Below are 25,069 nucleotides of genomic sequence, written 5' to 3'. Positions count from 1 at the left end.
ATTTATGCTTATGTGGAATGTTTAATTTTAAATCATTTCCCTAGATCATATCTAAGGCAAAACTCAATCAGTTTCTGAAGCTTACACAACTAGATAGCTTCCATGAGGATTAGAAGCACACCTAAATTTTCTTCTACACATGAGTTTCTTTGAGATCACAAAAAGCTTCCATGCTGATTTAAAATGCTGCATAAAAGTAAGTGCACAATAACGACCTATCAGAGGATGTTGAGTCAAGTGTTACATCACAAAACCTGAAGTCAAATGACACATACCAAGACTTTCATGTTTTCTTAGTGGATAAGCTAAAGTACAACACTCACCAAAGCCAAAGATATTCGAAGTTGAATACTTTTCTGGATGTCCATATCAAAGCAATAATAATGCCTTTAAAATCTCCTAAGGTGCACAGACTTTACACCTGTCGTCTGCTTCATGCTCGACACAGCAAACTACGTCACGATAACTATCTAAGGAAGCTTTGGGTTATCAAAATATACTAACCGAAAGTAAACAAGGCTTCTCAAATGAATTATATCGTACTGAAGCTTAAGAAATGCCAGGATAGTAGACAACTGTCTGTCTGGATCTGATTGAAGTATCATGAAAAGAAACTCATAACTGGAATACAGATAACTAAGCCCTTGATGCACTTCCACTTTCACCAGTGCTAAAATCCAGTACTTCAAGTGATCGAAAAGGTGGACATTCTCCAAACTTCAACAAATGTGCAACTTCATAGACTGGGCGCAATTCTAAAATGGCTTGAACATCTAGGTATGAGTCACATGAGAAACACCAAACTGACAGATCACTGCAAAACATTATATACACAATGCTAAGTAATCATATGGTTTGCACAAGCTGCACAACCAGACAAAAAAACAATTAAAGCATGGCTAGAAACATAAGACGAGAAAAAAAATCAGTATACAGCAACAAGTTCAGTAACTCCATAAAAGAATAATAAAGATAGTATAATCTAAGATACTATGGGGTTTGCCACACACCCTGAGCCCAGGGTGCTTAGGTGTGTTGGTTCTGTGGACATCTATGGTTTTCAGTTTGCCTGTTACTCAAACTACTTTGTAATGTAGTTGCTTTTTAGTAATGAAATTCGGGTTTCCCATTGTGGAAAAAAAGACCAGCCACGAATTTTAATGTGTATTTTTGCATAATATATTTTGTGACTTAGTCACTGTTCAGAGTTTGAAAATTCATGTTTGTGATGAATAATGCAGATGTAGCAACTTCAGAACTTTGCTTTTTAGTTTTTTCTAGTAACAAGGATCAATTATCACTGTTCATTAGCTCAACAGCAAGTGAATCAATTGATCACGCATTCAATGAGTGATCACTTGAAACAATGAATCATAGCACCACAAAGGCTGCATTTGGCACAATGGCTTTTAAAAAGCATAGAGATAGAAGCTGTGGACCATTGAGGTTAGTGATCCAGTGGTCACTAGTCTGATCAGTAGCCCACCTGTTGAGCCAGTGTAGTCATGTATTATTTCTTACAAGAAATCATGTATGTAGGGATAAATACTAGAGAATTATTCAGACTTATTGATAGGTAAAGGCTGAGATCATGCATAGTCATGAAACTAGGATGATAAGGTGTTATGTGGAATTAAGGAATATTATTTATTTGCAACAAAATTAACAATTAATCAAAGCAAGCTCAACAAATTACCTGAAGCTCAAAGCAAGACAGTGACCAGTTTCTTGATGATGGCACAGCATATGTTTGTTGATAAAACGACTGCACAGCGCATCTTTGCATATCAAGCATAACCAGTTTTCAGCAGGGTGATGACATCTGCATGAAAAAATCCCCTCATGAGAAAATCACATGAATATTCTGAAGGACATTGTACTCAACGTTTATAAATCTGTGGTGCCACTAGGGGCTCATGCACTCAATCTGGATTGCATGAGCCAACTTTCAGTACAGGAAAATGTTGACACCACATGCTCCTGCCTTTATGTGCCAACTCATCTCAATGGAATTAGTGCCATAGTCACAGGAGTCAGGGTCAATGGAGCGACAGTTCATGGCCCAGTGATGCCATTCTAAATCAAGGGTCATGGTCGAGTAGGCCAAGTTTTTGCTTGGGTACGGTTCTGCTGATACAAGGACATATCATGGGATCGAATAGGTTGTATTGAGGAACGGGGAGAGGAGGGGGGGATGATGGAGGTTTGTCATTGCTAGGTGTGGACAGCAGCCAACATTGAAGAGAATTTCCTGCCACCGGAGGACAGAACCATGCAGCATGGGGAGCAGCAGTAGCCAACCAAAAATTAAGCCAATCTCCAATGAAAATGAGAGAGGATCTCGAAAGCAGAAGAAGGGGAGAAGGCGGCTGGGTGAATTAGTCCTCAGACTAGAAGAGGGTTAGCCTAGAGCAACATAATGTGGGTAGTGGGCAGGGATGGGCAAGCATACGTCAAAACGTTTACCTTTTCTTCTTATTTTGTTGCCTTTATTACTTTGTATTGATATTCTGTAACTAGCTTGTGCATGATATATCATAGATTCATAGTACATCGACCTCGATTAACTTGGGTCACACGTTCCAAAGAACCCTTCGACCCACACTTTTAGACACCGGCAACCTGCGCCATCGATCCTGACTCGCAAGTCGCAACCCGTCAACCAGATTTCTGGTGACTGTGGTTAGTGAACAAGCATACAAGTGGTTAATATAACTAGCCCGGTAGATGTCAACACCATGTTTGACAGGCTTTCAAGTGTACACCTTAAAACACTGTTTTGAGGGAAATGACACAAGTTTATATGCTCTTTTAGAAAAGCTAGATAGCATGTCCAAATGGGATACATTTTACACATGACATCCATGCACACACACCATATAACTTTTACATTATCGTGATGAATGAGCCATGGATCAGTGCATCACCATCTCAGATCTTACTAGTCACTACATGTTTCAGCACTTCAAATAAGGGACAAGTCTTCAGGCAGATGCCAGTTCAACCTGTCAGGGACCAAATACTAGGGTACCCAAAGAGGAGGAGCTAATAACCATCAACGTTGATTCTTCCGAACAGACAAGAGCGCGACTACACCTCTTGCCCAACGTCCGAGGGTTAACTCCGTCTCGTCCGACCCCGAAGGTTGGCTCCGCCTCGTCCGACCCCTGAGGTTTGGCTCCGCCTCGTCCGACCCCCGAGGGCTGGCTCTGCCTCGCCCGACGTCTGAGGGCAGACTCCGCCTCGCCCGATGTCTGAGGGCAGACTCCGCGTCGCCCGACGTCCGAGGGCTGGCTCCGCCTTGTCCGACGTCCGAGGGCAGACTCCGCCTCGCCCGACGTCTGAGGGCAGACTCCGCCTATGAAGACATTATCGCAATACCGACCCAGAAATCGGGCGGAGCAAAAGGCAAGACGCTCAAGTCAACCGCAATACCGAGGACCGTACCCTGTACACCTACACGATAGTACCGTCAAACCATGTCAGAAGGGTGCTTTATAACCTTCCAGGCATGTCAGGGCCCCAACAGTGTTGTAGGCGCCGACATTTGCCTCACAGTATTGTGAGCGCCGTCATTTGCCCTCGGGAACGGACCCTTACAGAAGCTCACGACAACCACTACGGACAAAGGAGGAGACTCGCATCACCCACAGTAACGGACGTACGGTCACTGTGCTGCCTACTCCCTGTATGGCCGCTAATCAGCACGCTGGTCCGCCGCGCCGCCCGCCGGGCAGGATGGGACGTAACAACCCGCTGGCCATGCCAGAACTTGGCGTCGTCAGCGGACAGACGCCCAGCGTGGGGTTGTCCCTGTCGCCGCCTGCCATGTCAGCGGGGTCCGCACAGAGGAAAAGGAAGACCCGACGTCCTCGAAGGACTTCTTTTACCTCTCGCTTTCCTTCTTTTCTCCTATCTGTAATCCCTGCTCTCCCTTGGCCTATAAAATGGAAAGTAGGGCAACCCACTAAGGGATTGATTCAACACATCACGCATCACATCACATATATCTGAGCAGCAACCAAGCTCTCAGCACCAATTCGACCTTTCCATTAGAGACTTGGGACCTGTCCCTCTCTCGTCCGTTTGTAACCCCTACTACGAACTTTTCAGTGCTAATAATACGAGCAGCAGCCACGAACTGGACGTAGGTACATTTTACCCGAACTAGTATAAACCTTGTGTCTTTTTAGCGTACCATTCGGGCCAGACGCGCAATAACACAAATTTACTCGTTGGTGTTTACTCGAAACACCGACAGTTCGCGCGCCAGGTAGGGGCCTTTGCGCGTCCCGACATTAACATCAGGCCACGGATGGCTTGCCACGGTATCAGCTGGGTCCCGGGCGTACATGTGCGCTTCGGAGACCTAGACTTCATCATCACGGCGGAGGGAGAGCTGATGCGGACGCCCGTTGTCGCTCAACCCTTCCACTCCACCGGCCTCGACGCAAACACCGAGATGATCGAGGTGCTGCGGGTTTCCGGGGGAGAGCCGTTCTCCCCGGAATACCTTATCCGGAGAGCCCCGACGGTGCTCTCGTTCGGTCTCTGCAACGCCACAGAGACCGTTGGCCACCTTGTGACACAGCGCATGATCCAGTCCCCAGCGAACAACGAGTTCGTAGGGGTGATCGAACGCGTCGCGGAATCCTTCCACGACCTCCTCGCAGAGGAGCCAGAGTCGCCCTCTGGCTCTAACTCCAGCAGGGGGAGCCATCACTCCTCTCGTGAATGCTTCATGACGGGTACCCCCGAGGGTCATGTCGAAAGCGTCCCCGAGGAGGCTACCCCGGCGAACAACCTCAGCGACGAGGCCAAGGGGGAGACAGCAGCCCCACCTCGCATAAGGGTGGAGCAGTTGAAAGCCCGACACCGAGAGATCGAGGAAGCGCGACTCCAGCTTGAGCAGGAATGAGCGGAAGCTCGATCGGGAGATCGAGCGCCACGGAGACGGTGGGCGCGCACGCGCCATGGCCCGCGACGTCAACCGGAGGATCATCGCCGACGATGAAGCCCCCCCTCGCTTCGCCCGGGCAAGCTAGAACATCGCCGCTGCGGCGGCCTTGCTCCATTGTCTTCCAGAGGCCGCGACGCTCGAGGATCGTCGGGCCCACCACGAGATTCGCGCGCTGCTCGAGCGCTCGACGGCGCAGCAGGCCGAGAGCTCGTTGTCTCGGTGACGCGTGCTCGACACCAGCCAGCGCACGCTCTCGGAGCGCCCCGACAGGGACGCGTCGGTCCACCAGGAGCCGCAAGGCCGTGGGCAGCGCACCGCGGTCCCGGTGCGTCAGCGTCTCGGCCGCAACCGCGACGCACTGAAAGCTCTAGTTTGGTTTTGTTTAATTGATGAAACCCTAAGTGTTAACCTAGTTTATCAAAGTGATTATGAGATAGGTAACACTACTCCAAGTGATGAAGTAATGGTGAAGATCATGATGATGGTGATGGCATAGTGATGATCAAATACTTAAACATGGAAAAGAAGAAAGAGAAAAATAAAAAGCTCAAGGCAAAGGTATAAATAGTAGGAGTCATTTTGTTTTAGTGATCGAGACACTTAATGAGTGTGATCACATTTAGGATCGATAACCGTACTATTAAGAAGGATGTAACTCGTATCGAAATATGGTTATCAAAGTGCCACTAGATGCTCTAACTCATTGCGTATGCATTTAGGATCTAGTGGAGTGCTAACACCTTTAAAAATATTTGTGAAAATATGCTAACACATGTGCACAAGGTGATACACTTGGTGGTTGGCACATTTAAGCAAGGGTTAGGAACTTCACAGGCGAAGTGTCCGCCCGTTAAGTGCGGACAGTCCGACGGTGCCACCGGCGCCCTTTACTGAAAAGACGGAGGTCACTGTAAGTGACCGACGCTGGTCTCAGTAGGACTGGCACGTCCGGAGCGAAGACGCTGGCGTCGGTCTCTGACCAGACATTGGGTCACTTAGTGACCGGACGTTAGAGGGGTGCGTCCGGTCCTGCTGACGTGGCAGCGAACAGACGAGACGCCAAGTGACCGAACGCTGGGTGTGTCCGGTCGAGCATGACCGGACGCGTCCGGTCGTGATTTTTCGCTTCTAGATGCTTACTGGAAATGACTGGACACTGAGGTCCTACGTCCGGTCACTTCGCAGTAGTGCGTCCGGTCATCACTTGACCGTTGGGATCGGGCGCTCGGTATTTGAAGAGAGGGGACATGTGGCGTGCATCGCACGACCAGACGCTGGGGTCCTGCGTCCGGTCGATATGACCGGAGCGTCCGGTCACCCCGTGTTGTGCCCACTGAAGGGGAACAACGGCTCTATTTCGTGGGGCTTCTATTTAAGCCTCATGGCCGGCTCAAGCTCACTCTCTTGGCCATTTGCTTTGACATAGCAACCTTGTGAGCTTAGCCAAAGCCCTCCCACTCATCTGCATCATTGATCCATCATCATTGTGAGATTGAGAAAGAATCCAAGTGCATTGCTTGAGTGATTACATCTAGAGGCACTTGGTATTTTTGTTTCGCTGCGGGATTCACTTGTTTTTCTTGGTCGTTGCCGCCACTTAGACGGCTTGGAGCAGCGAGGATCGTCGAGCGGAGGTTGTTGATTGTCTTCGGCTCCGATCGTTGTGATTGTGAGGGGTCTTGTGCCTTCCCCGTCGGAGCGCCAAAAGGTAACTCTAGTGAATTGCTCGTGTTATTGAGTTATCTTACTTGTGGGTAGGTTCTTGCGGTGTCCTATTGTGTGGACGAGGTTCGTGCAACACCTCTTAGCCGCCGAACCACTAAATGTTGATCGACACAACGGGGACTAGCGTGCCGGCAAGTACGTGAACCTCGGGAGAAAAATTGGTTGTCTCTTGCCCTTTGGTATTCTCCCGATGATTGATTTAATATTCATCTTGTTATCGGTTCACTCCTCTACACAGCGGTACAATCACCGTACTCACTCATTTATATTGTTGCAAACTAGTTGTAACAAGCTCTTTAGTGTAATTAGAATTGAAAGCTTCCTTTGTTGTTTTAAGTTCATCTAGTGGAGCTCTTTAGTGTTGTAAGTGTGAGAGCTCTTAGTGAGTAGTAACATAGCAAATTGTGTCTAGTGATCATAGCAACTAAAATTGTTGGATAGGTGGCGTGCAACCCTTGTAGAGCTAGAGCAAGTTTGTTTTTCGCTATTTGTTATATTAATCAAATTGCTCTAGTTGATTTGTAGATTTTTAAATAGGTTATTCGCCCCCCCCCTCTAGCCATATTAGGACCTTTCAAGTGGTATCGGAGTAGTGGTCACCGTTTGATTAAAGGCTTAACAACCTCGGTGTCAAATTATGGCTCACGTTGTGTTCAACCATGTGGGGGGCAAACCAGCGTTCTTTGATGGCACATGCTATGATTATTGGAAGAGAAAGATGATGATGTATCTTGTTTCAATCAATGATCAAGTATGGGAGGTGACCGAGAGTGACTATGCTATCATTGATCCCGATAATCCCACCAACCAAGACAAGACCAACAAGCAATGCAATACAATGGCTCTCAACAACATATACAATGCCATTGATTCCAAAGTGTTTGAGCAAATCAAGGATTGTGAAAGAGCAAATGAGGTGTGAAGAAGATTGGAGGAAACATATGAGAGCACACCGACGATGAAGAGTGCCAAGTGGTACATCCTCAAGGATAAGTTGATAAGTTTCAAGATGAAGGATGATGAGAGCATTCCAGAAATGTTTCATCGGTTACAAGTAATTGTCAATGACTTGAAAGCTTTGGGAGAGAAGATCAAGAATGATGATGTCTCACATCGGTTCTTGATGTGCCTACCACCAAAATTTGAGATGTTGAGATTGCTTATCATAAGAGGAGGATTGAAAGAGATTACCCCTAACCAAGTACTAGGTGATATCATGACACAAGAGACATACCGTGTGGAAAGGGAGGGGGTTGACAAGAATGACAAGAAGGAAAATGAAGATAAGAAGAAAAAGAGTGTAACATTCAAGGCTAGCTCATCATCCAAGAACAAGGACAAGTCCAAGAAAGAATCAAGTGATGATGATCTTAGTGATATTAATGATGAAGCCATAGCTCTCTTTGTGCCCAAGATAGACAAATTCATGAAGAAGGGGTAAGGTGCAAGAAAGAGAAGAAATCACACCAAAGACAAAGAATAAGTGAGAATATGCTACAATTGCAAGAGCCTCGATCACGTTGTAGCGAATTGTCCCTACAATAGTGACAATGATTAGGATGAAAAGAAGAAGCACAAGAAGGTCAAGAAAGAAAAGAATGAGAAGGAGAAGAGAATGACCTTCCAAAAGAAGAAAGATGGAGGCTATGTGGTCACATGGAATATGGCTCTTCGGATAGTGATAGCTCTTTAGTGTTGCAAGTGTGAAAGCTCTTAGTGAGTAGTAACATAGCAAATTGTGTGTCTAGTGATCATAGCAACCACAATTGCTGGATAGGTGGCTTGCAACCCTTGTAAAGCTAGAGCAAGTTTGTTTTTCGCTATTTATTATATTAATCAAATTGCTCTAGTTGATTTATAGATTTTTAAATAGGCTATTCACCCCTCACTAGCCATATTAGGACCTTTCACGCACGTAACACCCTCGACGCCCGCAGGCGTACCTACGACGACTCGAGAGAGGGAGCTAGCCACAGCTATCACCCTCGTCGCGGCGGGCGCTACGACAGCAGTGAGGAATGAAGCCCGAGCCCCGGCCTGCCGGGGCCTCAGGCCTTCGGCCGACACATCCTCAACGCTGCCTTCCCGCCAAGGTACCGACCACCAACCAACATCCCGAGGTCCCCTGGGAGACGAACCCCGGACTATAGCTCGAGGATTATCGGCTTGACTGCCAAGCCAATGGAGCGGATAATGACGACTTCATTATCCGCAACCTTCCATTTTCTTGGCCGATTCAGTACGAACATGGTTGTAACACCTTCCATCCAACAGAATCCATAGTTGTGCGGACCTGAAGGAAATCTTCGTGGAAAACTTTCAGGGCACATACAAGCGCCCTGAAAACCATAGGGACCTCAAGAACTGTCGGCAGAAGGCCGGAGAACCCTTCCGTGGGTACATCCGGCGCTTCTCCCGGCAATGCAACGAGCTGCCTAACGTCGCCGATGCCGACGTTATAGGAGCTTTCCTATCCGGGACCACCTGCGAGTCTCTGGTTCACAAGCTGGGACGTAAGGGCCTGCGAACCGCCAAGGAACTCCTGGATATCGCCACCAGCCACGCCTCGGGCGAAGAAACGGTCAGAGCGATCTTCGATCGCCTCAACGGCAAGGCGAGGCGAGGACGCCGGCGAAGGCGCCTCCCATCGTCCCGCCAAAAAGAAGAACAAGAAGCAACGGCGTGAGGGCTCGCTCGTGGCCGCCGCTGACCGCAGGGGTGGTCGGAAGCCCGTGGAGGGCACTCCGAACCATTTCGAAAAACTACTCAAGTGGCCATGCCCGAACTATGCCTTCTCGGTCAAGCATCTATATAAGGACTGTAGCCATATGAGGCGGTTCTTGTCCGGAGGCTCCAACAAAGGGGAGCACGGAAAGGACCCTGACCCCACCGTGGACGACGCCGAGGAGAAAGACGGCGGCTTTCCAACGCCGGATGGCTGCCTTATGATCTTCGGAGGATCGCAGGCCTACGACTCCAAGCGCCGCCAAAAGGTCGCACGCCACGAGGTCTATACAACCGAACCAGCCACGCCTACCTTCCTCCGGTGGTCAGAGTCCGCTATAACCTTCGATCGGACCGACCACCCGAAGAACGTCCCGCAGCCGGGGAGATACTCGCTCGTGGTCGACCCAATCGTCGTCACGAAGCGGCTTATCAAGGTACTGATGGATGGAGGCAGCGGCCTCAACTTCATTTACGTCGAGACACTCAACGCTATGGGCATCAACCGAGCGCGCATCTGGCCAACCGGAGCGCCCTTCCATGGCATCGTGCCTGGGAAACAGGCTATGCCGCTTGGACAGATCGATCTGCCCGTCACCTTCGAGGGGTCCGTCCAACTACAGGACGGAGACCCTCGCCTTCGAAGTGGTTGGGTTCCACGGAACTTATCACACCATCCTAGGACGACCATGCTACGCGAAGTTCATGGCCGTCCCCATCTACACCTACCTCAAGTTGAAGATGTCGGGACCCGGCGGGGTCATCACTGTCGGCACCTCATTCCAGCGTGCCTACAAGTGCGAGATCGAGTGCTGCGATCACGCCGCGGCAATCGTCACCTCCGAAGAGCTCGCCGCCATAAAAAAGGAGGTCATCGAAGAAGCGCCCGATCCCAAGAAGTCGACCGGGTCTTCCGAGCCAGCAGAGGGCTCCAAAGAGGTCCTCATAGATCCCGGCAGCCCCGAGGGCAAGGTGGTGCGCATTGGCACCACACTTTCCCCTAAATAGGAAAACGCGCTCGTCGACTTCCTTTGCGCCAACAAGGACATCTTTGCGTGGAAACCCTCAGACAAGCCAGGCATTCCAAGGGAAGTCACCGAGCACGCCTTGAAGATCCACCTAGGCTCCAAGCCGGTGAAACAGCGCCTGCGTCGCTTCGACGAGGAGAAACGCAGGACTATCGACGAAGAGATCACAAAGCTTTTGGCGTCTGGATTCATCAAGGAAGTGTACCACCCAGAGTGCTTAGCCAATCTCATTCTTGTATGAAAAAAGTGGAAAATGGAGAATGTGTGTTGACTACACGGGTCTCAACAAGGCATGCCCAAAAGATCCATTTCCTTTGCCGCGCATAGACCAAATAGTCGACTCTACCTCAGGGTGCGAAACTCTCTGCTTCCTTGACGCATACTCTGGGTACCATCAAATCGCGATGAAGGAGTCCGACCAGCTCGCGACATCTTTCATCACCCCCTTCGAATCGTTCTGCTACATCACAATACCGTTCGGTCTGAAGAACGCTGGGGCTACATACCAGCGTTGTATGCTCAAATGTTTCGGGAACCTCATCAGACGGACCATTGAGGCCTACGTCGATGATATCGTGGTCAAGTCCAAACGGGCTGACCACCTCGTGGCCGATCTTGAGCAGACCTTTGCAAAACTCCGAGCAAACGACATCAAACTCACTTCCGAGAAGTGCATTTTCGGGGTCCCGAGGGGCATGCTGCTTGGTTTCATCATCTCCGAGCGTAGCATCGAAGCCAACGCAAAGAAGATCTCAGCCATTACAACGATGGGCCCGATTCAAAATATAAAGGGTTACAACAGGTTACAGGGTGCCTCGCCACACTCAGCCGCTTCATCTCACGCCTTGGCGAATGAGGTCTCCCCTTTTATCGACTTCTGAAGAAGACCGACCACTTCGAATGGACATCCGAGGCCCAGGAGGCACTTGACATGTTCAAGCTGCTTCTGACGAAGGCCCCAATCCTGGTTCCTCCTACCAATGGAGAACCCCTTCTGCTTTACATTGCGGCCACCACGCAGGTGGTCAGTGCCACCCTAGTAGTGGAGCGGGAAGAAGAGGGGTACGCCCTCAAAGTACAGCGTCCTGTGTACTTCATCAGCGAGGTCCTATCCGACTCGAAGACCCGCTACCCCCAAATCCAGAAGCTTATGTACGCCGTCCTCATCACCAAGAGGAAGCTACGCCACTACTTCGAGTCACATCCGGTGACAGTCGTGACATCCTTCCCCCTCGGCGAGGTCGTCCAAAACCAGGATGCCACGGGAAGAACCACGACATGGGCACTCAAACTGATGGGTCAGGGCATTGTGTATGCCTCCTGGGCGGCCATCAAGTCCCAGGTGTTGGCTGATTTCGTCGTAGAATGGACCGAGGTCCAAATGCCACCAGCGGTCGTTGATCAAGAGTACTGGACGATATACTTCGACGGATCGCTAAAGAAGAAAGGCGCCGACGCGGGGCTGGTCTTCGTTCGCCCCTCATGGTACGCATAAGGTACATGGTCCGTCTCCATTTCCCCTCCACCAACAACGTGGCCGAATATGAGGCATTCATCAACGGCCTACGCATGGCCATCGAGTTGGGCATCCGACGCCTCGACGTTAGAGGAGATTCCCAGCTAGTCGTCGACCAGGTCATGAAAGAGTCAAGCTGCCACGACGCCAAGATGGCTGTATACTGTCAAGAAGTCCGCCGGTTGGAGGACAAGTTCGACGGCCTCGAGCTCAATCACATCCCGAGGCGCCTCAAAGAGGCAGCCGACGCGCTTGCGAAAGCAACATCTGGGCGAGAGCCGGTGCCAACGGGCGTCTTCGCCAGTGACCAGCACAAGCCCTCAGTTCGCTACGAGGGGTCGGAACAAGGCGGTGACGGTCCGTCCAATCAAGGCCCGAGGGCTGACCAACCGTCAGCTCTATCCGGCCCCGAAGTCATGGAGCTCGAAGAAGACCCAGCCACACCGGGATACTGCAGCGCTGCATCCCCATCGAACAGGGGAAGCGTTTGCTTAGCGATATCCACGGTGGGGTCTGCGGTCACCATGCCGTGCCTAGAACCCTGGTCGGAAACACGTTCCAACAGGGCTTCTACTGGCCCACCGCTGTAGCCGACGCCGAGCAGATCGTGCGCACCTGCGAAGGGTGTCAGTACTACGCTCGGCGGATTCGCGGTCTAGGGACTAGATCTGGTCGGACCTCTCAAGAGGGCGCCCAAAGGGTACACCCACCTGCTTGTCACCATAGACAAGTTTACAAAATGGAAAGAAACTTGACCGATCTCCGCGATCAAGTCCGAGCAAGCCGTACTGTTCTTCCTCGACATCGTCCATCGCTTTGGAGTCCCAAACTCCATCATCACGGACAACGACACACTATTCATCAAAAAAAAGTTCCTTCGATTCTGCGATGAATACCACATCCGGGTCGATTAGGCTACCGTCGCGTATCCCCGAACGAACGGGCAGGTCGAACGAGCAAACGGCATGGTCCTACAAGGCCTCAAGCCCAGGATCTTCAACCGGTTGAACAAGTTTAGCGCACGTTGGGTCACCGAGCTTCCTTCAGTACTCTAGAGCCTAAGGACACCCCCCAGCCGAGCCACCGGCTACATACCCTTCTTCATGATCTACGATTCCGAGACCGTCCTCCCAACCGACCTCGACTATGGAGCGCCAAGGATCAGGGTGTACGACGAACAAGAAGCCAGGGCGTCCCACGAGGACGCCATGGATCAGCTGGACGAAGCACGCGACGTTGCCCTCCTCCGCTCGACCAAGTACCAACAGGCGTTGCGACGATACCGTAGCCGACGAATACGGGGTCGAGCCATCAACGTCGGAGACCTGGTCCTCCACCTCGTACAGAGCAACAAGGACCACCACAAGCTCTCCCCGCCATGGGAGGGACCGTACGTAGTTGCGGAGGTGCTCCGTTCAGGCGCCTACAAGCTCAAGACCATCGACGGCGAAGTCTTCACCAATGCCTGGAACATCGAGCAGCTACGTCTCTTTTACCCTTAATAAACGCACACTTTCTCTTATCAGTTTTGTTATCCAACTCCCCGATTTTCAATGACATCCGACCCCAACAACGGCAAGGGGTCGGATCTCACTCAGGGGCTGATATGAGCATATCTATCCGGCAAACATTTTCTGTGCCTGCCCCCCTTTTTACGTTAGGACTTAGGAGCTAGGTTTACGAGAACAAGCTCTGAGTATAACTGGTCGGACTGCGAGATACCACCACCCAAGCGGCTACGGTGTCTTTGCTCACCAGCGTAATCAGAATTGTGCCCGCACTTCGAGCTTTTATGACCTTAACAAACGAAAAGGGTCGGAATGCACTAACTCTTTACGCAAAAAGGGGAAAAGAGCTAAGAGACAGTTTGCTACACCAAAATTTAAGAGCTTGTCCATTTGTGACAAGTTTTCTCCGCTTGGCTTATCTGCCTAACTAAATTCTTACGCAGGATGTCCTCATTCTTTATTTCCACAGGAAAAAACTTGTCTCGACAGGTAACACGAGTCGATCGGACGGCTTGGCCATTAACGAGAAACGGGTAAGGAGCAGACAGGATCATGCTCATATCCGGTGGAAGTTTTTCGAACCCATCACTCTTGCCATCGAGGTAAAACCGGTGCCCAGATCGATCGAACGGCTCAAAACCGCCGCCGAGAGACAAGCACCCTTACTTACTTCATGTATTAATTTCGATACCGAGCCTCCAACCCCAGCAATGGCAGGAGGTCGGACATCGCTCGGGGGCTGGCGGAAGTGTCTATTCGCTAGACACTCTCTTTGCCCGACCCCTCCTTACGCTTAAAAACTGGAGGCACGGTGTGCGGGAACAAGCTTTGAGTAAACCTGGTCGGACCGCTAGGACCCTACGCCCCAGCGGTTACGGCGTTGTTGCCCACCAGCACGATCAGAGTCTTTGTCTCCGCACTACCAAACCTTAATCTCCACCTTCTCGGGAAGGGTTTGGAGGGGCCTACTTACGGAATCTCCATCGAGGAGAGGCTGTCAGGTCGCCTGAGTCGATCGAACGGCTCGATTCGCTGACGAGAGACAGATACGGAAGAATGGGAGGCTCGTGCAGGTTACACCGGCCCCGTCAGGAACGTTGTACCCGAACCCCACACGGACACATCCGGTAAGAACTCCCAGAATCCATCACTCGTGCCATCGAGGTAACATTACCGACCTCCACTATTTCTTTATATGACCATTCATTCATCCATTTTCATTCATACATCGTTCATTCAATCATTCATACATTCATCTCATACATTCAAGCATTGCATATACAATTGCTGAGTCACAACACTTCGCATCGCGTCACGAAGCGGTAGTCGTCTCATTCGATATGAGCGACGACCAACCGAGGTTCGAAGGCCGGCCCGCGAAGGGCTCGAGGCCGCCTCGTGTCAAACAGAGCCAGGGGAGAAAAACCGAGATGAGCCCCAGCGGCCTTGCCCGATTCCGCTCAGAAGCGGACAGGGACATCTCGACCTTCTCGTTCGATTCTAACCTCGAGCCAAGCTCACAGAATCTTCATTGAGGAGAGGCCAACGGGCCACCCGAGCCTATCGAACAGCTCGAGCATCTGCCGGGAGATGGGATAAGTGGTGGAATGCCACATGAGGGCTCTGCCGACCCCGTCAGTGGATGATGGACCCAGATTCCACTCGAACATGCCCGTTACTGAGCTCACCGAGCGCGACACTCGAGCCGTCGAGGCAAGTATCGTTATCTCAGCCCCTCTGGTTGCGGAAACCGAGGACGGGGTGACGCATGAAACACGGTCAACCCCTATCGAACCCCACGGTGCTCGGGGGCTCGAGCCGCCCGATCCTAGATCGAGAGACCGAGGTTCGAAGGATGGCTCGCGAAGGCCCCGAGGCCGCTTCGCGTCGAACAAAAGCTAGGAGGAAAACGCAGATGAGCCCCAGCGGCCTTCGCCCGTCCCGCCTAGAAGCGGACAAGGTCATCTCAACATTCTCGTTCGATCCAAACCTCCAGCCGAGCCCTTAGAATCCCCATTGAGGGGGAATCTGTTGGAAAGCGGGTTGAGGAGCAACGAAATGCTACCCGAGGGCTTTGCCGAACCCATCACAAGCGACGGAACCGGATTTTGTTCGAACATGCCCGTTAGCGAGCTCACCGAGCGCGTCACTCGAGCCGTCGAGGCAAGTGACATTAACTCAACCCCTCTGGTTGCGGAAACTGCGGACGGGGCGACGGTCACAAAAAACAAGCCAGCCCTCGACTGAATCCCCGCTACGAGCGCGGGCTCGAGTAAAGTTGGACTTGCGAGGAGACCAAACGCACGGTCGCAGAACGATAGCTAAGATCCTAAGGAGGGGGTACGTGCAAATACAAAAGATGCTTTCTCCTACTAAAGTTTCGCTATCCTCTCCTCGATTTTCAGTGACATCCGACCCCAGCAACGGCAAAGGGTCGGATTTCACTCGGGGGCTGATAAAGGTATAAGTACACCTTTTCTGAAACAGTCGCCGCGTCAGACCTCTTCCTCACGCTAAGCCTAGCGGCAAGGTTTGTGGAAACAAACAACGGAGCACCCCTGGTCGGACTGCAAAAAGCCTACGCCTCGGCGGCTACGATGTCTTTGCTCACCAGCGTGATCGAAGTTCTCCTCTTACACCTTGGGCCCTACGGTCTTAATGAACGGAAGGGTCGAAATACGTGAGCCACTATTTTCGCATACAAAAAGGGAAGAAAACAAGTTCAATCAAACAAAACAAAGTTACGAATTTGTTTTTTACGATACATAAGGGTCGGCACTTGTCCACAGATTACAATAATGTTCATCCGACCCATATGACTAACTAGCCCCTTCGGGGGAGAACTATGTCTTCGACTCTGTTCGCTAGGTCCCGCGCAAGAGGAGCCACCGCCGTCTCTATCTCGTCCAGCTCGGAGGCTTCGTAGCTAGGTGCGCAACCGAGGCTCATTGTCTCCAAGTCGATGCTGTCCGCGTAATGCGAACGAGCAATCGCAAAGGCTTGGGTGATCCCGACGCGAAGAACTTCCCTCTCGAGCCGACGCACCCGCGCTGTGATATCTACGGCACGGGCCGCAAGAGAGCTGGTCCCCTCCGACCGCACCACCTCCAGGTCGTCGTAGACCACTCCGAGGGTAGCGCTCAGAAGATCGTGCTCGTCGCTCTCCGCCTGAAGGTTCCTCCGCGCCTCGGCGAGCTCCGTAGCAAGCCCGGCAGAGACGCCTTCGACCTCCAGCCTCCGGGTTTGTCGCAATTCTGAGCTCGGCCTGGAGAGAGCCGATCCTCTACTGCGCCTCGTCGCGCTCTCGGACGGCCTAGTCGCGCTCCTCGCGGGCCGTGCCACGGTCCGAGCGGAGCCTCCCCACGGTCTGGAGCAGCTCGTCTCGCTCCTTGGGCAGCCGGGCAACCGCCTCGGCATCCTGACTCGCCCTCCCCTCCAGGGTTGCAAATTTCTCCTCGGCGACTACTTTCAGGTCCTGCTCGTTCTCAGCCTCGGCCAGGAGGTCGAGGATCCGCTGACGGGACTCAGCGTCCCTCTGGAGCAGCTCGTCCCGCTCCTTTCTAACTCTGGCGGCCTCCACCTCATCTTGGGCACCCTCGCCGACAGGTCCTGGAATGCCTTCTCGGTTTCCTCCTCACGCCGACGGGCCTCGGCCCCCCGCAGCAGGAGACTGGCCGCCTCCTCGGCTAGGGGAGTCAGCTCGGCCACCCTCTATTGGGCGGCAGCAAGCTGGGCGCTCACATCCCCGCGTAGCCAGGCCTCTTCGACGAGGCAGTCACAGTTCTCCTTGTGCTCGCGAAGGAATCGGGATTTCTCCCGGCTACGAGCGATAAGAGACTGAAAAAAAATGATGGTCAGAACACAAAATACATGAAGAAGAGGACGAGAGGCAAGATTAAGTGAATACCCTGCCAGTGGTTACGACGACGTCGCGCAGGGCGCCCCTGGCGTGGTTCAGAGCCTCCAGCACGGCCAAAATCCCCTCGTTGAGAATCTCCCGCTCCATGCTCTCCGAAGCATCGTCGAGGGAGAAGAGTGTCGACGTCGGGTCTTGCGGATCTGTCCACTGGGGCAGAGGCTCGCCCCACGCGGGCGAGTGGCTGCCTCCCGACGTTAGGGCCAGGGGCGACTCCCCGCTGGTCCTCTGAGCCAACGCCACGACGTTCGGGGACCCCTCGGCTGTGTCCCCCTCCGTCCGGCCCAAGTCGGGAGCTGTCACTTGGGCCGTCGGTGGCTCGGGCACCACCGCGGCTGCGTCCGGCTGCGCCTGGATTGTCACAGTCGCTACCACCTCCACCTGCGTCGGCGAGGCCTCGACCGACAGCATCGCACCCACCGCAGTCGGCGCCACAAGCGCGAGCGGCAGCTCCGTCCGCTCCAACGTCGGCAGCGGAATCACCTCCGTTGCCGATTGCTCGACGACCTCCGAGGGCGCTCCTTCAGCCCCAGCGTCCGCTTGACCCGCCGAGGGCACGGGTGCAACCGCGGGCGGCGCCTGACCGGCCGACGAGGCTGTAACGCCGGCTCCGCTCCCGCCCGAAACGGGAGCGACGTCGGCCGACAGCCACCGCCTTGCCTGAAGGGCGACGCTCTTCTTGGGCGCCAGCGCCAAAAAGTTGCCCCGTCTCAAAACGCTGCAAGAAACAAAAGGCGTAAATCACGCTGAAAACAGAGAAAAACAGAGACAACAGAGGAGTTGGTGACTTACATCGACGCTGTTGGGCGGAGGATACGTTTGGAGGACGAACCCACAGGTCCCTGCTCCACCTCGTCGGGACGAGGCCATTTTAAGCCCACCCCCTGCTCCCGGGCAGAGGGGCTCGCCTCCCTTGCATCCAGGGGCGCGACGGCGGAGCCAACCCCCTCCATCGGCACCACGGGCGCGGCGGCAGATCCGTCCACCCCTGTTGGCTCTTGGAGCGTGGCAGCGGAGCCACCTCCCTCCACCGACACCTTGGGTGCGGCAGATCCGCCCGCCTCTACTGGCTCTTGAGGCGCGGCGGCAGGGCCACCCCCTCCGTTAGCACCTCGGGAGCGGCGGCAGATCCGTCCGCCCCTGCTGGTTCTGAGGGCGGGCCGACGGTCCGGCCCATCTCCGCCGGCCTCACGAACGCGCTTTCCCCTCCATGAAACGGGAAAAGCCTCGACCCCTGCAAGGATGAGCGAGTACCTGTCAGCATGTCCTCGCTCTCTAGGCTATCACGCTCGGTGTCATCGACTACCTCATCATCTTCGTCGTCGTCGTCGTCACTATCTGTTTCCTCTCCTTGCTCCCGCACCAGCAGCTTCCGCTGCTTCTTCTTCCTCTCATCCTCCTTCGCCTTCCTCTGCCGCTCGGCCTCGGCGTGGTTCACCGCCCTCACGGCCGGGTCCCTCGGCAACGGAACCGGTTGATCCCTGAGGATGAGGTCCCTTGGCTGGTCCCCCGATCTCAATGTCAGTATCAAGGGGTCAAGAGTTCAATTGAAGAGAAGGCATGAGGAAGGGAAAACTTACCAGGACGATGTACCCTAGTTCCAGCCGCATCGGGGGATGATCCGGCACCGGATACACAAAATCAAGGGGGGCGCCCGCGCTGTCCCGAGGAGACTCCATCGCCTCCTTGATGCGCTACGCCACTTCGGAGGGGGGGAGCGCCCCCTCGGCAAGCGTCGTCCCGTCGAACGACGCCCTGGGCTCCATCACGTACAGGGGAAGCACCCGCCTCATCAGTGGCGCCACCCTCCTCGCGTGGTAGGCGCCGATGATACCCGACCCCTTCAGGCCCCTCTCCTTCAGGATTCGGATGGCAATGAGGTGGTCCCGGATTTTCTTCTTGTCCTTCTCCGAGACACCCCACTTCCTCCACGAGTCCGGGACCTCTTCAACTAGGCGTCCGGTGAACTCTGGCAAGAGGGCGGCTGCGTCGTTCTTGAGATAGAACCAATGCAAATGCCACCCCTTGTTGAAGGTTGAAAAACGCATTGGCGGGTATTCGCCGACCCGGTTGTTCCGGAGTTGGATGCCGATGCATCCCATCGGCGTGCTCAACTCCTGCTTCTTCTCCCATTTCTTCTGAAGGGTGACGACGAAGAAGTACCGCCACAGATTAAAGTGGGGACTAATCCCCAGGAATCCCTCACACAGGGTGACGAACATCGCCATGTGCTGGATTTCATTGGGATCGAGATGCTGCAACTCGATTTGGTAGCAGTGCAGCAACCCCCGGAGAAACTTGTGAGCAGGGGTTGCAAGCCCACGCTCATGGAAGCGCACGAATGAGACGACATAGCCGTCGGGCGGCGACGGCACGTCCTCGTCGCCAGGCAGCCGCCAGTCCTCGGTGGCGGTCCGCGTGCAGAGAAGATCGTGGTGGACGAGGCCCTCCATGCGCTGGAGGGTGACATCAAAGCGGCACCACGGCTCCATTGGGAGATGGGGCGGGTGGATGCGAACTCGACGATGGCTAAGATTCGGATGCGGAGAGCTTAGGCGATTGGCGGCGGAGGTTGCAGATGCGAAGGCAAGGAGACAAAGTATGAAACCCTGGGGGTGAACACTTGGGTTTTATGGGGGCGACGGATGCGAGTAAGCCAACCGTCCGCGTAGATCTCCGCGCCTGCCACGATCCACCATAGCGTCACGCCGCGGGATATGCGCACGCAATCCCTATTCTTTCCTTCGAAAAACCCGCGGGATGTTTCGCCTTCCCGGGCGGACCGGGACTCGTTACGAGTATGAGGAATACGAATCAACAAAACGCCTCTACGCGGGCCTAGGAGTTCGATGGTTGGTCCATCAATGGGTTCGACAGCCGCTCCGAGCACCCCTGCAATAAGGGATGGGCCCCGCAAGCGGCCAGCACCCAGGCACACGAGCGCCACGGGCATCTTGGCCCACGATTGAGTCTCAGCCAGGCTGACCCTGGCCGGATCTCCGCGAACGGGACATCGGGACTCCAATCAAACTATCCAGTTAGCAAACCACCAAATTTCGCAGCCATACCCGCGAAGGGTCCGAATCACCCACCAGGCGATTCTATCTGAATCACCCGAGGGCACGGGAGCTACACCCATCGGATGCGATCGCCCGCACCCACTGGCAAGTCGAAACACCCCTCAGGCGATTATATCCGAATCACCCGAGGGCTCGGGAGCTACACCCACCGGGTGCGCTCGCGCGCACCCACTGGCAAGTCAAAAAAAATCCCCCAGACGATTCTACCCGAATCACCCAGAGGCTCGGGGGCTACTGTTAGGGACCAAATACTAGGATACCCAAAGAGGAGGAGTTAATAACCATCAACGTTGATTCTTCCAAACAGACAAGAGCGCGACTACACCTCTTGCCCAACATCCGAAGGTTAACTCCGTCTCGTCCGACCCCTGAAGGTTGGCTCCGCCTCGTCCGACCCCTGAGGTTTGGCTCCGTCTTGTTCGACCTCCGAGGGCTGGCTCTGCCTTGCCCGACGTCCGAGGGCTGGCTCCGCCTATGACGACATTATCGCAATACCGAGGATCGTACCCTGTACACCTACACGATAGTACCGTCAAACCATGTCAGAAGGGTGCTTTGCAACCTCCCAGGCGTGTCAGGACCCCAACAGTATTGTAGGCGCCGACATTTGCCTCACAGTGTTGTGGGCGCCGTCATTTGCCCGCGAGAACGGACCCTTAGAGAAGCTCACGACAACCACTACGGTTCAAAGAGGAGACTCGCATCACCCACAGTAACGGACGTACGGTCACTGTGCTGCCTGCTCCCTGTATAGCCGCTAATCAGCACGCTGGTCCACCGCGCCGCCCGCCGGGGCGGGATGGGACGTAACAACCCGCTGGCCATGCCAGAAGTTGGCGTCGTCAGCGGACAGACGCCCAGCGTGGGGCTATCCCTGTCGTCGCTTGCCATGTCAACGGGGCCCGCACAGAGGAAAAGGAAGACCCGGCGTCCTCGAATGACTTCTTTTACCTCTCGCTTTCCTTCTTTTCTCCTATTTGTAATCCCTGCCCTCCCTTGCCTATAAAAAGGAAAGTAGAGCACCCCACTAAGGGGATCGATTTAACACATCACGCATCACATCACATATATCTGAGCAGCAACCAAGCTCTCAGCACTCATTCGACCTTTCCATCAGAGACTTGGGACATGTCCCTCTCTCGTCTGTTTGTAACCCCTAATACGAACTTTTTAGTGCTAATAATACGAGCAGCAGCCTCGAACTGGACATAGGGACATTCTGCCCGAACCAGTATAAACCTTGTGTCTTTTTAGCACACTATCCGGGCCAGACGCGCAATAACACAAATTTACTCGTTGGTGTTTACTCGAAACACCGACACAACCAAATTGTGGTAATGAAAAAATTATCTTGAAAATCAATGAACCTAATACCCTAACCATCTCCGACAATTGGAGCCTTGTGGTGTATCAAAGACATTTTTTTGCATGGTCTATAGCACATAGCTCATTATGAGACAACACCTGCACATACAGTGCCATATAATGGAAGAAAACAAATTGTTCAACTGAAACTCAAATAAAGGAATGAAAAATTCTTAAACTGAAGCTCCTGGGCAATGTTTTCAGATCGTATTATCGAGGCTAGTCGTATGACCACCGATCAGACGACTAATCGCGATTAGTCGTCGATAAGGGTCGATTAGTCGGTCCTAATTGGTCTAATCGGCTAGTCGGACATTTAGTCGTCCTTATGCCTAGATGGCCTGATCGACCATGTATATACTATATATATGATGTAAATATATGTAAACATGACTATAATAAATAGGTAAATGTTAGAGGCAAGCAACCAAGCACATGTTTGCAATGAATCATTATCATGGTGATTTGGCCACTTACCTGTAACTGCTGCTTGCTGATGCCTGATGGTGAGTGCTGACTGCTAACTTCAGAGGAGGCAGAGTGGTGGCTCATCTTGATGCTTGAGGCCTCCCGTGTCCGTCCTCCAAGCGTTGAGGAAGGAGACTCAGAGGCGGGCGGAGACAGGAGCGAGCGGAGGTGGAGGCGCGGGCGGAGCTGCGGACGTCGGCGAGAGGCACGGGCGGAGCTGCGGACGCCGGACAGAGGCGCGGGCGGAGCTGCGGACGCCGGCGAGAGGCGCGGGCGGAGCTGCGAACGCCGGCGAGAGGCGCGGGCGGAGCTGCGGACGTCGGCGAGAGGCGTGGACAGAGCTGCGGACGCCCGACAGAGGCGCAGACGGAGTTGTGGACGCCGGCGAGGGCCGCGGACGGAGCTACGGACGCCGGCGAGGGAGATCCAGAGGCAGGCCGCCGCCGGCTGCGAGAGAGAGCAGCGGGAGCTGGAAATATGCCGTGCGGCTGCTAAATGTGCCGTGCGGCTACGAGAGGGAGATCCACTAGGTCACTCACTCACTCACTCCTCTTCTTCTTACCCTAATGGGCCAGCTAAAGGTGGGCCGAATTCTTTAGCTGGGCCAAATTCTCCCTCCCCCGAACTAGTCGTCCGGCTAGTCTGATCGGACGACTAATCGTGATTAGTCGCAACTTATCGGACGATAAGGTTTCTAATCGGTCTAAACTAATCGAGGGTCCTTATCGAGCACCTGGTTACGATAAGGACGACTAATCACGATTAATCGTGATTAGTCGTCCGATCTGAAAACACTGCTCCTGGGCGATAAACGCTGCACATATAGTTGAACTGGAACTCAAATAAACGCTGCAAATATAGTCCATGTTCATCAGTTCCAAGACTATTTCACCAATCGTAAAATACTACATCTTAAATTCAACAATAAATGAACAATTTCTATCCACATCTTACATATATAGTATAACAATATTTTTACTCAGCATTGGCTTGGCAGAAACGCTCGAATGGTTAGATGCACTTACATTGTACTCTACAGGTATGCAACTTATGGCAAGAAATCTTACTTCAGCACCCCTTAACAGGTTTATTGGTTCCAAACAAAGACTTGGCTATTTTATCAAAAAAAAAAGACTTGGCTATTAATATGAACTGAAACTGGCCATTAGTGGGCAGGGCAGCAGAATAACCAAAAGCAAAGTCACCATCAATGCACTCCCTTAGTGACACAAAGTGCATTCCCAGGAATGTAGCAAGTAATGGAGATTCCCTCACTGAAAGCATTGCAAGAGCTATGCAGTACATGCTAAGCTATACTGCTATCAGATCTTGTAATAATTGTCTTAGCAGTGCAATGAACACCAGTCTCTGACCAGTGCGCGGTTAATGGCTTACCCCAGGTAGATCAGCACCCAATCCCAGTGAATCACTGATCAACCCAATTGTTTTGAAGACCTAAATTACCTAATGATTTTTACGGACATAACTGAGCTACGATTTGTTTCAGTTGATAACCTAATACTTTTGGTCGAACCAAAGAACCAATCGATAGGTTCTGAACATGCAATTGTCTGACCACAACATTTACTGTCACAACCCACAATCAATAATCACCTTGTCAGCAAGTAAAAACCTCTGTTCCTCAACATGTTAAATCGATCGTCTCAGTGTTGTTCAGGAAAATTGAACTCCAGGAAATTCCAAAGAATCCACAGAGAATTCGAGCAGGAGGGAGGTGCCCCAAACCTGGAGCACGGAGAGTTTGGCGGAGGCACGCGAGCGAGGTCGTCAGCACCAGCCGGCGGCATGGTGCCGAGGTGCGGGCAGCTGGTCCGCGCCTCTACCCACCCCGCCGCCGCGCCGTACAGGTCACCCAAATCTCCTTTTCCGTCGTCCACCTCGACCCCCTCCTCACGTTTGCTCCTCCCGTCGGCGCCATCCTCCTCCCTCTCCTTCCCCTGTGGCACAAACGCACGGACCCAGCCGGAGGGATGTAAGAGAAAGGAAAAAAGCAGATACAATACAACCTGGAAGGGGGGGAGGGGGCGTGTATCGCACCTTTTGAGACGACAAAGAACCGTCACCGGCGACGGAAGACATCGTCGGAGACGAAGCGGCGGCGGCCGGAGGAGACAGGAGACGATTGATCGACGGAATCGTCGACCTCTTACCAGGCAGGGTAGAGTTGGCCTAAACCACACAGACATATGGCCCAACTGGCCCATGAAGGTCCATTTTGGCCCAATGATAGGACTATGGAACTACGGGCCATTCGGCCCAATCAGGCCTGCTCCTGCGTTAGGGTTTAGCTCGCCGCGTCTGTTATATAATCTTCCGCTTCTCCCAACGGGGCCGCCACTCGCCACCAACTCCATCTCTCTCTCTCCTCCTCACCAGCGCTTGCGGCGGCGGCAGCAAGAGGAGGCGGCGATGGGGCACTCCAACGTGTGGAACTCGCACCCCAAGAACTACGGGCCCGGATCCCGCGTCTGGTACGTGCGTTCGCTTTACCCGCACATGGTCCTGATGCGTAGAGTTGGGGGGTTTGGATTGGCTTCCTCACACGCGCATGATGTCTTTGAATGAATCTAAGGCGTAGAGGTAGGATACTTCTTTCTCGGCGGGGATTTAGGTTCCTCCGTCGATGGGTGATACGATTTCTGCGGCGGCTATCGGCGCTAGGATCGATGTGATTCGAGCTTGTGTAGCGTTTTCGAGGGTTCGTTAGTTCCATTGAGATTGATTATTGTGGTTTAGTACTAGCCTGCTCGTTTATGGA

At 53.0% G+C, this 25,069-nt stretch overlaps 1 protein-coding gene across 1 annotated transcript; it reads right to left on the bottom strand.

The window, feature by feature from the left end:
- Positions 1–270: 270 nt before the first annotated feature.
- LOC136505271 (uncharacterized) lies at positions 271–24,496 on the bottom strand. The gene is made up of 4 exons (XM_066500419.1): positions 24,349–24,496; positions 24,037–24,248; positions 1,697–1,822; positions 271–814 (listed from the first exon to the last, which is right to left on the bottom strand). The coding sequence occupies exons 1-4, from the start codon at positions 24,388–24,390 to the stop codon at positions 637–639; spliced, it is 558 nt and encodes a 185-aa protein (XP_066356516.1). The 5' UTR covers positions 24,391–24,496; the 3' UTR covers positions 271–636.
- Between the last annotated feature and the right edge of the window lie 573 nt (positions 24,497–25,069).

Source organism: Miscanthus floridulus, chromosome 14, assembly GCF_019320115.1.
Source record: "Miscanthus floridulus cultivar M001 chromosome 14, ASM1932011v1, whole genome shotgun sequence".
Taxonomy (NCBI): domain Eukaryota; kingdom Viridiplantae; phylum Streptophyta; class Magnoliopsida; order Poales; family Poaceae; genus Miscanthus; species Miscanthus floridulus.
Note: the sequence above shows the minus strand (reverse complement) of the source record. Positions and strands in the feature narration are given on the sequence as shown.

Coding starts and splice junctions, on each gene's coding strand:
- LOC136505271 (XM_066500419.1), bottom strand. CDS start 24,390: ATGTCTTCCGTCGCCGGTGACGGTTCTTTGTCGTCTCAAAAG. Junction 1,823..24,036: donor CCAAACTCTCCGTGCTCCAG/GTTTGGGGCACC, acceptor TTTTTCATGCAG/ATGTCATCACCCTGCTGAAA. Junction 815..1,696: donor TGTCTTGCTTTGAGCTTCAG/GTAATTTGTTGA, acceptor AATGTTTTGCAG/TGATCTGTCAGTTTGGTGTT.